This window comes from Nesoenas mayeri (assembly GCF_963082525.1).
Source record: "Nesoenas mayeri genome assembly, chromosome: 14".
Classification (NCBI taxonomy): Eukaryota; Metazoa; Chordata; class Aves; order Columbiformes; family Columbidae; genus Nesoenas; species Nesoenas mayeri.
In genome coordinates, this window is record NC_137556.1 from 14,819,033 (window position 1) to 14,831,880 (window position 12,848).

The window sequence follows — 12,848 nt, forward strand, 5'->3', positions numbered from 1 at the left end:
AAAACCTGCAAGTATTCGATGAAGAGTGGAAATTAAGGATAATTTACTCATAGGAGTTCAAAAAACAATAGATCAAGCCTCAACTTCCCAAAGAAAGGTGTAACGCAACTCTGGAATCCAGTCACCTGAATGTGACAAGATATATATTCACTGGTGAAGGAAAACAGATGGTGAGAGGGTCTAAATACATCAGCAGTAAAATATATCACTATTTCTGCTCAGGTTTTTTTTAGGCCTTGTAATGATGTTCAAGGGGAACACAATAATACAACCATCTTAAAATATGGTGCATCAGTAGCTTATTTTACTTACATGTAATACTTCAAGAGGAATACCATATCCCTTGATTTGTTTCTGAAAAGATTTGAGAATCCAGAAGAACGAAGAACAGCAATGGAGAACTAATCCTATGCTGCCAGTTTAAATCAGATCAAAATTTTCTATTTTGTTCTTCTCTGTTAAGGCCACATCAGGACTTCTTTTGGTCTCAGATTGTTGGAGGAGGTTCAGCGCCATCTGAACTCCCTCTGCAGTCTCTCCCCTTTAGCAGACAGAGTTTCAGAGAGCTGCGACCTGGCCACTTCAAACTCAGACATACGTGCTGTGTAAAGCAGCAGTATCTTGGTGAGGCTAATGGGGAGATTTTTGTCATTGGATTAACCATATAAATAATTCAGTGTGCCTGAGGAAATCTGGAAGACGACAAGCTCTGAAATATATATTAAAAACAAAGTACTGAATTCTAATTAAAATTCATGCTTATGGCAGAGTTTTCTCTTACAGAAGGTACAATTTTTCTAGCCCTTGTTTTAATCAACTGAGGCTAATGTTTCTGTAGAAATTCACTTCATATATAATGGTACAATATGGCTGGAGAAACGGACCAATAGGAACCTCATGCAATGCAAGGTCCTGCACCTGGGGAAGCAGAACCACAGGTACAAACGTGTGCTGGGAAACGCTTTTTATCATGAGGGCTACTGAGCACTGGAGCAGGTTGCCCAGGGAGGTTGTGGAGTCTGGGCATGGTCCTGGGCAATTGTTTTTTGGTAGCCTTGCTTGAGCACGGGGGGTTGGACCAAATCCCTTCAGAGGTCCCTGCCAACCTCAGCCATTCTGTGATAATACATCCAGATAGCAAATTAGGTAAACGTGAACTAGAAACAAATACATTCTGACAGTAATCAATGCTCTTCATACATAGAATCAGAGATTTCAGAGCAACAAAATAACAGCAGCAATGCATTGATGAATGTGGACAGCAGAGCGGTGCACAAGCCTCTGACAGCAGACAGCAGTGCCCAGGCTCTGGCTGCGTACGCTGAGCAGATCCAGACCTCGGGTCTGCCCTTGCAACAAGCTGGATCAACTAGTTGGCATAAGGTAAAAATACCCTAACTCCCGAGTCCTGCCATCTGGGAATAAATTAGTACAAGGGAATACAGCCATATATTATAAGAAATAATGTTCCCAAAAAGTCATGTGTATATTTATGTAACGCTATATGCCTGTCTTTTTGAAATATTCTGGTAAGCATCTGAAAGTGTGCAAGTCTGAATTCACATAACTGCATATAAACCTTCCAACGTGAAAGGAATCGCACATAGATTTCTCCCCGGTATCAAATGGAGATGTTTCCAGCCTCCCAGGTCGTGAACTGGCAATTCAGAGCAGTTTGATTGCCTGCTTGATTGTTTGTGAGATAACGGTGAGATTGGCAGTGACAGGGTAATTTACTGAAGATTGCAATGTCAGACTATATCCAAGGGGGCTTGTGAGCATAAAGATGTGATTCGCATGACTGACAGGATGCTGAGAGATGGATATGCCAATTGAAAGTTCAGGGTGTCATCACAAGTGTTCGGTCACAGCAGCCTGAAGTCTGCTGCGTGATGAAGTCATTACAGACGTAACATCTGCTCAATGCACACCTCTGATAAGAGGTTTAGTGAAAAAATATGATGCAGCTTGAAGAGGTAAATGTAAATTTGTCAAAGGGAGCAAATTATATCCTGTGTGTTGCTTCTGTTGTTTCGAATGTGTTGATAGGATTCTCTTGACTGGCAGTGATCTGAATAAAAGCACTAAGCGGGCTAACCAGCGGGCTAACCAGCGGGCAGCTTTCCATTCCCAGCTGTGGAGGTGTCACAGACCGAGAAAGAGCACAGGACACTGAGAAAACGTTCTCAGAGCTTAACAGGAAAACTGCCTTGAGTTACAATCTGAAGCTAATGGTGTCCTTACAACGGTTATAGAAAGTGGGTGGAAAATGGACTGTAGCAAAAAAAAAAAATAATAATAATAAAAAAATCCTACCGCCACATTGGAAAGGATTTCAAGATGAATGGAGCTCTTAATGTAAATCGGTGACTGACCTTAAAGCAATATATAGCTCTTGCAACAAGGTGGTTTGTCTAACTTGAATTTCCGTACAGGGCTGAATGAAACATTGTCAGCATACCTTGGCAATTTTGGTTTTAAAGCAGAAAGGGTCATTTCAGGCACATGCAATCTGTTGGAAGTACAAAGCTAATTGTAAAATAAGAGAGCTTTTTGTAGATTTGGGGTTGGATTGTTTTTTTCTTTTGTTGTTTTTCCAGTTATCTCTCTGTAGGGTAGTGTTGGTCTGTTGTGCACATGAAGATCTTGATAATACATGAGTCATGATCTTACTGTAGGGTCAGCTGTAACCTACTGGAATGTTCTCTCTTGTGTATATGATATTAAGAATCATCCCAGGCCATATTTGTATTCAAAAATCAGATTAATGTGCCTTTGGAAGTCTCTGAAACTTTACAGACCTAAGTACATAGCAGATTGAATGCCTGATTCTTGCCACAGCAGATGAATGTTTCTAAGTTGTTAGAGATTATAATATTTTAAAGTAAATGGTTATTAAGTTCTAAATTACAGTAGAACTCCATTGAGAGAATATATTTCAGTTAAATGATGATACCAAAGGAAAGAATGATGCTGTAAGTTGTTACTGTATACGCTAAAAGTAGTCAGTTGTGATTTATCTAACTATGCAGATCGATCTCCCCATTGATGGCATTTGAATTTCTAGTGTTTAAATTCTAGTTTTTCTTCAAAATACTTCTTAAGAAATATTCTTGATGGGCAACCTAATATATAATATGATGACTGAACCAAACAGCTTTGAGCCTCCCTTATCCAAGCACACGGACAGGTTCTGATTCAAATATCAATGGGAGATGGGAGGTACTGCAGCATTTCCCTATGAATTGCCAAAATGGGTACAATGTAGTTCTTTTTTCACTTAGGTAATGATAACTTATGCTGTCATCCTCATCTCTTCCCCTCATCTCCCCAGACAGAATAAATTAAATCAAACACCACAATTCTCAAGACTTTTATAGCCCACCAAGGACATGTAAAAACTCTGTAAAACAGTTGGAAGTATTTCAAATAAATAAATAAATATAGAAATAGAAATCCTGTACTCCTCCTGCTATTCCTTTTTTCTAATTTCAACCTCTTTGGGATTGATTCTCTTCTAACACTGGTTTAAATTAGTAGTTGCAGTAATTGTGTTTAACCAAGATACTTGAGAAAGTCTCATCCTCATTGCATTATTGGTTCAGTTACCAGTTCTGTGGTGCCGAGATATCCTGAAGAGTAAGCATTCATGTTTCTTCCAGTGCCTCACGATGTCCGTGAGACACTGTTGGTTGGTAGGTCTGCGCAGCAGGTTGAACTCGATGACTCTTCCCTTTCAGATGGGCTGGTCGACTGCCTGGACCCCGACTGCTGCCTCCAGACCACCTGCCAGAACAGCCTCCTGTGTCGGGGCTCGCGGGACCCGCGGGATGTCATCCAGCAGAGCCACGCTGGGTCACCTGCCGTCAAGTCCTTCTATGACCGAATCAAGCTCTTGGTGGGGAAGGACAGCACTCACATCATCCCAGGGGAAAATCCCTTCAACAGCAGGTAGCGGCTGTAAATGTGACGCTGTATCTGTTCAATTGCGTGCTGTGGGAAGAGTTCTCCCAAATATTTTATTTATATTTTAACATGAGATGCTGCTTTTGGGTGCTTCATGTGTTTGTATCTGAGGCATCATTCCCACTGAGGCGCTCTGTGGCAATTTACAATGTGGCCTTGATTATATAACACTGAGTTTTCTTAGCATTTTATTATATTAGCAACACCTAGAAGATTCCTTCCACACAGTACAAGCTTCTGAGGTGTTTATTTTATGAAGACAGCAATCTAGAACAAGGGAAAATGAAAACTGGTTTCCAGTTAGAAAGAGATTGAGGAATAACCTGTCTTCATCTCCTTCATCCCCATCAACTTTGCTTAACCTGTTGGCTCAGAAATCTCTTATTTTCTCAGTGCATAGAGCTTAAAACAAAATCATTTCTCCTGCTGACAAAGTGTAAAGCAAGGATTACAAATCAGGACCAAATGCAGTGTACAAAAATCAGTCACTCCCTAACATGGAAAACTGGTTGTGTTAAACAGAGGTATGTCATTACAGTGTGTTTTTAAAGTGTACTAGGCATCCACAGACATGCTGTTGTACCCAGTGAGGTTTTTAGAAATGCCCAGTCATCATTTCAGTGGCACTTCAGGGTCACAGTCCTGGCCTGGCTGAATGGGAGGCAGTTTCTACTCTGCAAAGCCTCGTTAGACAATGAGGCAAAGCCTCGTTAGACAAGGAAGGCACTAACTCCCATTCTGTATGCACAGACCCTGCTGCAGAGATAAGCATTTTCTTGATTGAAGTATATAGAGAGAGCTGGGCAATTTTGTGGTTTCCTCAAAAAACTTTGGAGTAAATTGGATTTAGAGTAAATGAGGCACAAGTGTTCCATTACTCAGTTCATAAACAAGGTAACTTTGCTTTTGTAACTAACTTTAATACCTTTACTTATCTTTCTTTTTCAGTCTTGTGTCTCTCATAAGAGGCCAAGTGGTGACTACAGATGGAACTCCTCTAGTTGGGGTCAACGTGTCGTTTGTCAAGTATCCAAAGTACGGCTATACCATCACTCGTCAGGATGGCACGTGAGTTTGTTTGCTTCATTGAGTACCTATTTTGTATGTAGTATCTTTGCTGATTAACAGATGGTGTGATCTAATGGAACCATGTGCTACCATGTATTGCATTCCTCCCAGGGCAAAGAGCTATTAAGTAAACACAAAAGTAATTTTTCACGTGGCATTTTGAATACTAACTGCAAGTAAATATGAAAAGACTGACTTCTGATAATAACGTGTTGGCAGGCAGACTCCTTTCGAATAAATTGTTCTGTGTCTATGAAAACATTTGTGGACTACAGTAATATCCAGCTGAGACCAGAAATATTTTCTTTTTCAAAATGCAAGGCAGCCTAACCCTGCTAGGGGAAAAAAAAAATAAAAATAAAAAAATAGTATCATTATAGGATAGTCTATTTTGTTAAAAGTTCCCTTCTGCCTCTCTTTCCTTTTGAAGATGCACTATCTTTTGAGTTTCTTCAGGGTAGAATGTAATCAAAAGATTCTAATTGAATATATTTAGACAATTTCCTGCTGTGCAAAAAAGTGTTTTTCCCCCCTTGTACTAGCTGAGTTGAAATGCACACAAATTCAGATAAACAAAAATCTATGTGTTGTGGTTTATCTAGTTTACTGGCTGTGGTAGGTAACTAGAACAGTATATCTGTAATGCATGCATTGTAAACATTTGCCATTTTCTCTTGATCTTGCATGCCAGCAATTGAACTGAAATAATGAGTCAACAAAACTATAGGGAGTATTTCATTTCCACATTTCCCAGAACACTATTCTGTTATAATAAAAGTATAATGTTGTTGATTTCAGTGGTTTAATACTACAGTAACTGGTAGAGCTGAACTATATTTAGATCTGAATGGATTATTGAAATCATTGAGTAATTTGTTACGCTGACAGCATTTTCATGAAGCAACTGATATCTACTTCTGTTGTCAGAACAGCCTAGAAGTATTTTACTCATTTGGGCCAGATTTCAAAATGCCTGCACAGCGCCACATTACTGCTATGATCATGTAGGGGGTTGGGAGTAAATACCCAGTCTCTCAGAAAAATGGTACATCAGTCATCCTGGAGATAGGAATTTTTATCGTATTTGTAGAGCACAAACAGGAAAACTTTTCTTTATTATTGTCTCACTGTCGTATGTCACATTCTGTGCCTGAAAGACAACATCTTTTAGGAAAGGGATAATTCACTGTCCAGCTCAGTATGAACTTGGCTTCTCTGCTGATTTGATAACATATATAAAGATGACTTGTAATAATAAATATGGTGGTTTGTTTGCTGGGTATTTTTCAATTATTTAATGCAGATTTTATAATATAGAGGAGCAAGGTTCGTCCAAGTAACTTCAAATCATTGCTTGTCTTGGCTTGATTTCAGTTGTCTAATTGCCAGAGGTTCACATCCTACTACTGATTGTTTGAAGCATGACACTAAAAGTATACCTATTGCTATAGGTATACCTGTGTACCTGCTTCATAAGCCAGGAATGCTACAACTGGAATTATTCAGTCTTGTCACTTCTAAAGCCCACGTTTTTCTAGGTTTGACTTGGTTGCAAATGGCGGAGCATCCCTCACCTTGCACTTTGAACGGGCCCCATTCATGAGTCAGGAAAGGACAGTGTGGCTGCCGTGGAACAGCTTCTATGCCATGGACACGCTTGTGATGAAGACAGAAGAGAACTCCATTCCCAGCTGCGATCTCAGTGGGTTTGTCCGTCCTGACCCAGTCATCATTTCTTCACCACTTTCAACTTTCTTCAGTGATGCTCCTGGTCGGAATCCCATTGTACCAGAGACCCAGGTAAGAACAGTGGGAGTGCAAGGGATATACAAATCAACAGTCAGATGCGCATGCTGACCTGAGCACTTACCACAGAGTCACCATGTGTCCCCTGGAATTGCTGTAGCAAGTGCTTCTGTAGAGTCGCATTCGTTCTGACAGATAGCAGGTTTTCTAATGAGGTCTGCAGGAGATATCCTAGGTTTATGTCACCCAGACACATTTATCTTTGACTACCTTGCACCTTCTCATTATCATACAATATATCAAGTATATCTCTCTATTTCAGTTGACAGCTTAGGTGTTTCAGGAGAATTTTGCACAGGCTTGGTGTGTGCTGCGTATCGCAGGCTGTTGTCTTGTATGTTATTTAGGATAAAGGAAAACTCTACTAGTACCATTGTTTCACTGCTTTATTGAGTTAGTCTTTATCCTAACTGTTAGTGGTTCCTGTCACTGTATTTCTTATGTTCCCCTTGCATGTAACTTGCAGTAAAAATACTTATTTTCACAAACAAACATCAGTCACTGCACTGATTTGAGAATAACCATTCCCAATAGTAGAAAGCCATAAGTTCATAAAAATATGCAGAGAGATATTCTTCTAAACAAATAACAAAGCACTGATATAAAATGTTTGATCTTTTTCCTGTTCAGGTTCTTCATGAAGAAATTGAGATCCCTGGCTCTAGTATAAAGCTCAACTACCTGAGTTCCCGCACTGCTGGATACAAATCCTTACTTAAGATCGCCATGACTCAGTCCCTTGTGCCACTGAATCTGATCAAAGTTCATTTGATGGTAGCAGTAGAAGGGCATCTGTTCCAAAAATCATTTCAGGCCTCTCCCAACTTGGCATATACATTTATCTGGGACAAAACAGATGCATATGGTCAGAAGGTTTATGGGTTGTCAGATGCTGTAGGTAAGTCAGCATATACAAGCTCCAAAACTTTCCAAATAACACCTGTAATTCTGAGTAAGAAAACTGCAAATATTTCTGATGGAGAGGCAAATATAAACTAAACAGTTCCCGTCTTCCTGACACAAATTATCTTTGTATTTTGGTTCTTTTTACACATTAAAGATGACATTCAGAAGGTCTAAACTCCATCAACATGCTTCTGTTTCCTGATCAGTAGGTGACTTAGTTTAGACCAGACAAAAAGTGGCCACAGGAACGTAGGTGAAACCTAGTCCATCACTATGTTTTTATTTTCTTTCAGTTAACAAATGAACCTCATGCTGGACTGGGTGGCATTCTTCAGTGCATTTGGATTTTCATGCATGCCATTACTATAGCCTCTTGTGGTGTAATACATCTGACATGAAGATGGTGTTTTTCTGATGCTGTTCAGTCTTGTAGTTTTATAGCTATTTTCAGTTTACTTGGTTCCAGTGGGTGGGAAAAAGAGTGATTATCACAGTATTCTGAAGTTTGGATTTTCATTTGAGTATGAGAACAATTTTGATATAACGGTGCAAAAATGGGCATCAGAGCTCTGCCAGTGTGAAAGAAAAATTTGTTTTTAAAATCTTATTTCTTTTCTATATTTTCTAAAATCTTCTTTGCTATACCTTTTCTTTCTTACATTGTTGCATAGGATGTTGTTTTCCTGAATAATGTTTACAGTGCATGTGTGCTTAAAAACACACAAAGTTTTCACGGTTCCTTAGTATATAGTATGTAAAATGACCGCACTAAATAAATGATGTGAACATCTGGCAAATTCAGACTTTGATCTTATCCTGTTACCTGACAGAACAGTTTTATTATATTTTTAAAATTCTATTTCTCACTCTCCTCTCCCCAAACCAGTCACTTCCCAACACCAGCTATTCAAAGAGAAGTCATCAGATCCCTGCAGAGTATGTGTGAATGAAGTCTCAAATTTGTGTCTAGTCAAAGATCTGAATTTAATATTGTAGAATAAAAGAGAGGAATATAATCACTCCATCTTCTTGAGGGGGCTGGGGAACTAGAATGCTGAATGATTTTAATGTGCTCTGGATGTTTAATTCAGTGTTTGTTCAGCAAGTATATTAGATTTTACTTTATTTCAGTTTCTGTAGGTTTTGAATATGAGACTTGCCCCAGTCTCATTTTGTGGGAGAAGAGGACAGCACTACTGCAAGGGTTTGAACTAGATCCTTCAAATTTAGGAGGATGGTCTTTGGATAAACATCATGTACTTAATGTCAAGAGTGGTGAGTTACTTAATTGCGTATGTTTTCTGTGCTATAAGGAATTTTGTCTGTGAACACTTTTTATTTGTACTATATTTACACTTTAAAAAATGCAATTTCTCCACACTCTTTTTATTTCGTCTTCATCTCAGTAAGGTATGGGAAATGTTTCAGTTGTCAGAATTTTTTTCAGCAATTTTTTACTCTTCTGCACAGCATGACTTTCTTCAAGTCCAAATCTTTATCCTCCGTTCTTTTGTTCATTTATTCCCCTGCAATGTCTGGCTTTCTTCCTTCCCTGGTTTTCTGATATTAACCACACCCATTCCTGGTTCCTTTTCTTTGACCTTTTTCCCCTCTAATCAGCGATGGGGCTTGAAAGGAGTCTGAGTTTCTAACAAGACACTGAGTCTCATTTGTCTTCTTCTTTTGTCACCTGTTTGGTTTTTTCCTCACTTTGTCTACACATCCTAAGCTGATTGCTCATCGTCTTCATATTTTACCAGAGGCTTTCAGGGAGTTGAATGATTTGCATATATTTCATTTGATCCCTGTAAAGTGTTTTCTACAGCCTCCCTGCTGATCCCCACATTAACAAATTGCAAAGTATATTGTTGCTCAAGAAATTTAAAGTACTGTTCAGAACAGGCAAGATCAGGCTCTTTGAAGACACATGAAGTGCTGTGCAGTGGATCAAACACTGTTAGGATAGCCATGTGGATAGTGCACAATATTCTGTTGTCACCAGTGGGGAGCCAGTTACATTAGGATCGTACAACTGCATTGCCAAAGGAACACGAGGCTAAATATTTCTGATCAGATTTCTATAATCTTTAATGCGTTGAAAATGATCACTGTGTCAGAGAATCCACTCCCTTCCTGGAGAGTGGTCTGCTCTTTGGACAAATATTTTTAAAAGAAATCCTATGTTAAAGGCATTTCTTGAAGCCTGATGAAGATCCTTACCAGTAGCTTCCCTCTTGCCTCCCACCCTTGAACCTTGGCAGCCTTTCTAGGAGTTCCAGCTCTCTCCTACCTTTTAATGTGCTGTGCCGTCCTCTCCTCTGCCATCTCCATTTCTCATTTTCCAAGAAAAAAAAGGGTGAAAGACTAAGAGGTGAAAAGAGAACAGTAAGATTGGCACAAAATTCCAAACAAAGTGTAAGATAGGGAACTGGAGTGAGAGGATCCAGGGACACAAGCAAGGAACGTGTCTGCTCTGCCCTTTGCCTCCTCACTTCCCAGTCAATAAGACGGATAAACCCTTGTGCCAGGCCAGAGAGCTGTATGGCAGTGTTTGCTCTCAGAATGAATACCAGAGAACTCCAGGTTTAGGTTTGAGTCTGTGCTTGTGTATGTGTGTGGTTTTTCGAGAGAATCTTCATTACACCTTTATTTTTACTACTGCAAAGCTCTTTCGCTCTTTTTGCACCGTCAAAGAGCCAAGTGCAGGAGTCATTTCAGGGTACAGCCCTTAACAGCAGCTGTTGAAAAGAGAACTACCTGAAGTCACCTGCAATCATTGGCAGTAATAACCACTTCTTCTCCTCTTTGTTATTAGGTATATTGCACAAAGGCAATGGAGAAAATCAGTTTCTAACTCAGCAGCCGGCTGTGATAACCAGCATTATGGGGAACGGGCGCCGAAGAAGCATATCCTGCCCTAGCTGCAACGGGCTGGCAGAAGGAAATAAGCTTTTGGCCCCTGTAGCACTTGCAGTGGGTATCGATGGAAGTCTCTTTGTTGGAGATTTTAACTATATTCGGCGTATCTTCCCATCCAGGAATGTTACTAGTATATTGGAGCTGAGGTAAGATGTTAGTCTTAGCACTTCATTTCTGTAGCCTGTGCTCAAATCAGCCTTTACCATTACTTTTTATAATTTTGTAAAACATTGTCACTTTCAACCTATTTAAATTCCAGTGGAGAAATGGGGCACAGAAATGCATAGTTCAAAATCTGTAGCTTATCAGAGCAATGACTATAGAGGAGGGCTCAAGAGAGCAAACCAACATGTACAAAAAGCACAAACCGTCTTCTTCTGTCTTGTTGGTGGTCATTTGATACAACCTCCCCTCAGTACTATACATCATTTAGTTTTTTTCTGAAAATTCCAGAATGGACTGCCCTTAGGTCCTGAGCCACAGAGACAAGCAAAGGTGGAACAGCCTCGTGAGGTCAGAAGGGAGGTTTTCCTATCAATGGTTTTGGGAGCCACTTTCCCACTTCTTTCCCACGCTCATAAGTCTGTTTCTGTGGGTTGGCAAGTACAGTTACAAAGTCACTTTGCATATTCAGCATTCTTTTTCAGATTGTATCTCTGTCCCCTCATCCTACACCCCCTCCCCACAACATGAAGATGTGGTCACTTAATAGGGAAAGCACGAGTATAGAGTGTACCTCTTCACCCATTTCTGTTCCATCTCCTTTTTTCATTCTTCTAGGAGAGGCAAGAGCTGTTGCTTCAAACTGTAACTCATGTAACTGGACCTTACAGTTACAGCACTGTTGAGTATTTGCAGAAAAATGAGGAAAAATAGCTTGCATTAGCTATCTTCTCGTACTTCTACAGCCCACTCAGGCAGTAGGATTAGTGCTCTTGTAAATGGGATGTAGCTGCAAAGTACATTGAGAGAATTTAGGTCATTAGCCTTTTTTTTTTTTAATGATATGGCCAATAACCAATTCCTCTTCTTCCACTGTATTTTCAGTTTTTAATTAGTGGGGGAAAGTGCAAAATTATTGGACTGTCAGAGAATAGGGGGCCTAGCTCTATTTTATTCCTCACTTCCATTCATGTCATTCTGTTGATGTCACTGTTGTGAATTTTGATTTATAGAAAAGAGGATCCGATTCAGGACAGTTCTACTCTGAAATAACTCTCTAACACCTACCTCATGCACCATCAGGCTGCCTCATTATATTAAAAAAAAAAAATCATAGGTCATCCAATGCTTTCTGCTAGCAGCTCAGAATAAACCACAGAAGGTAGCTGGTATGGATGTGTGACCTGCTATAAATATTTATATCAAAATACACTATAATGCTGCATTATAGAGAATCTGATGATTTCTTTTCCTAATTTGTTCAGTTCTGTTTAGCTTTCTAGTAAATAGGACTGCAGCTTTACAGGTGAAGAGAAACATTTTCAAATTAGAATACTTAATGTGAGGCATTTATATGCACCTCACTTCCTAATATCAGCCAGTGCCAAAGTTCTCTAGCACACCTGATATTTGAAAGTGTTGTCTCCAAGTTTATAACAGTGTTAGCCTGGCCGCTTTGCTTTCCCTCTATCCAAGAGAGAGCTTGGGCTTTTCAGCATATGTGAGGGGAAAATGGGAAAGGACATCAGTAAAGAACCTTTTCTTTTATTTTCTTTCATAAAAAGTCCATTTTCCATAGCATAGTTTCTTTAGGTTCTGTTAGAACTATTAGCAATGAACAATGAAGGTATTGTATTTTTAGTTGTGTTGGGCAGCTGCAGATGACTTGACACACAGATTATTAGGATTCGCAGTAATGTCTTTTGCCCCCTGTTCCTCTAAAGGGAATTCAGGTCCATTCCAGCAAACATCATCTATAGCAATAATTGTGATTCAGTGGTCGTCTTAAAATCTGCATGAGTTACATGGGTAAGAGTTTGAAGATTTGAGCCATTTAAGCATGAACAAGAGCCAAGTCTTCAGCTAGTATTAAGTAGCTTGAATAAAGTTGCAAATAGTGTGTCCCCAAGTATTAAAAATCACATACATCACTGTAGTTAGATTTCACAATGGATAGAATTTTGGTTTTACATAAGCCAGTATAAATCCGGAGTAACTTCAGAAGCAAGAGTGCCCTAGTG

General features: G+C 39.5%; 1 protein-coding gene across 6 annotated transcripts in view; it reads left to right on the forward strand.

The window, feature by feature from the left end:
* The window catches only part of TENM2 (teneurin transmembrane protein 2), a gene marked incomplete at both ends in the record, with an annotated part of 489,425 nt that overhangs the window by 448,797 nt on the left and 27,780 nt on the right, over nt 1-12,848 (forward strand). For all 6 annotated transcript variants that reach the window (XM_080353522.1, XM_080353523.1, XM_080353524.1 and 3 more), the window contains 6 exons: nt 3,741-3,951; nt 4,915-5,034; nt 6,573-6,834; nt 7,471-7,738; nt 8,878-9,021; nt 10,562-10,811. In XM_080353522.1, coding sequence (XP_080209648.1) covers nt 3,741-3,951; nt 4,915-5,034; nt 6,573-6,834; nt 7,471-7,738; nt 8,878-9,021; nt 10,562-10,811 — 1,255 coding nt within the window. The remainder of the gene's footprint in view (nt 1-3,740; nt 3,952-4,914; nt 5,035-6,572; nt 6,835-7,470; nt 7,739-8,877; nt 9,022-10,561; nt 10,812-12,848) is intronic.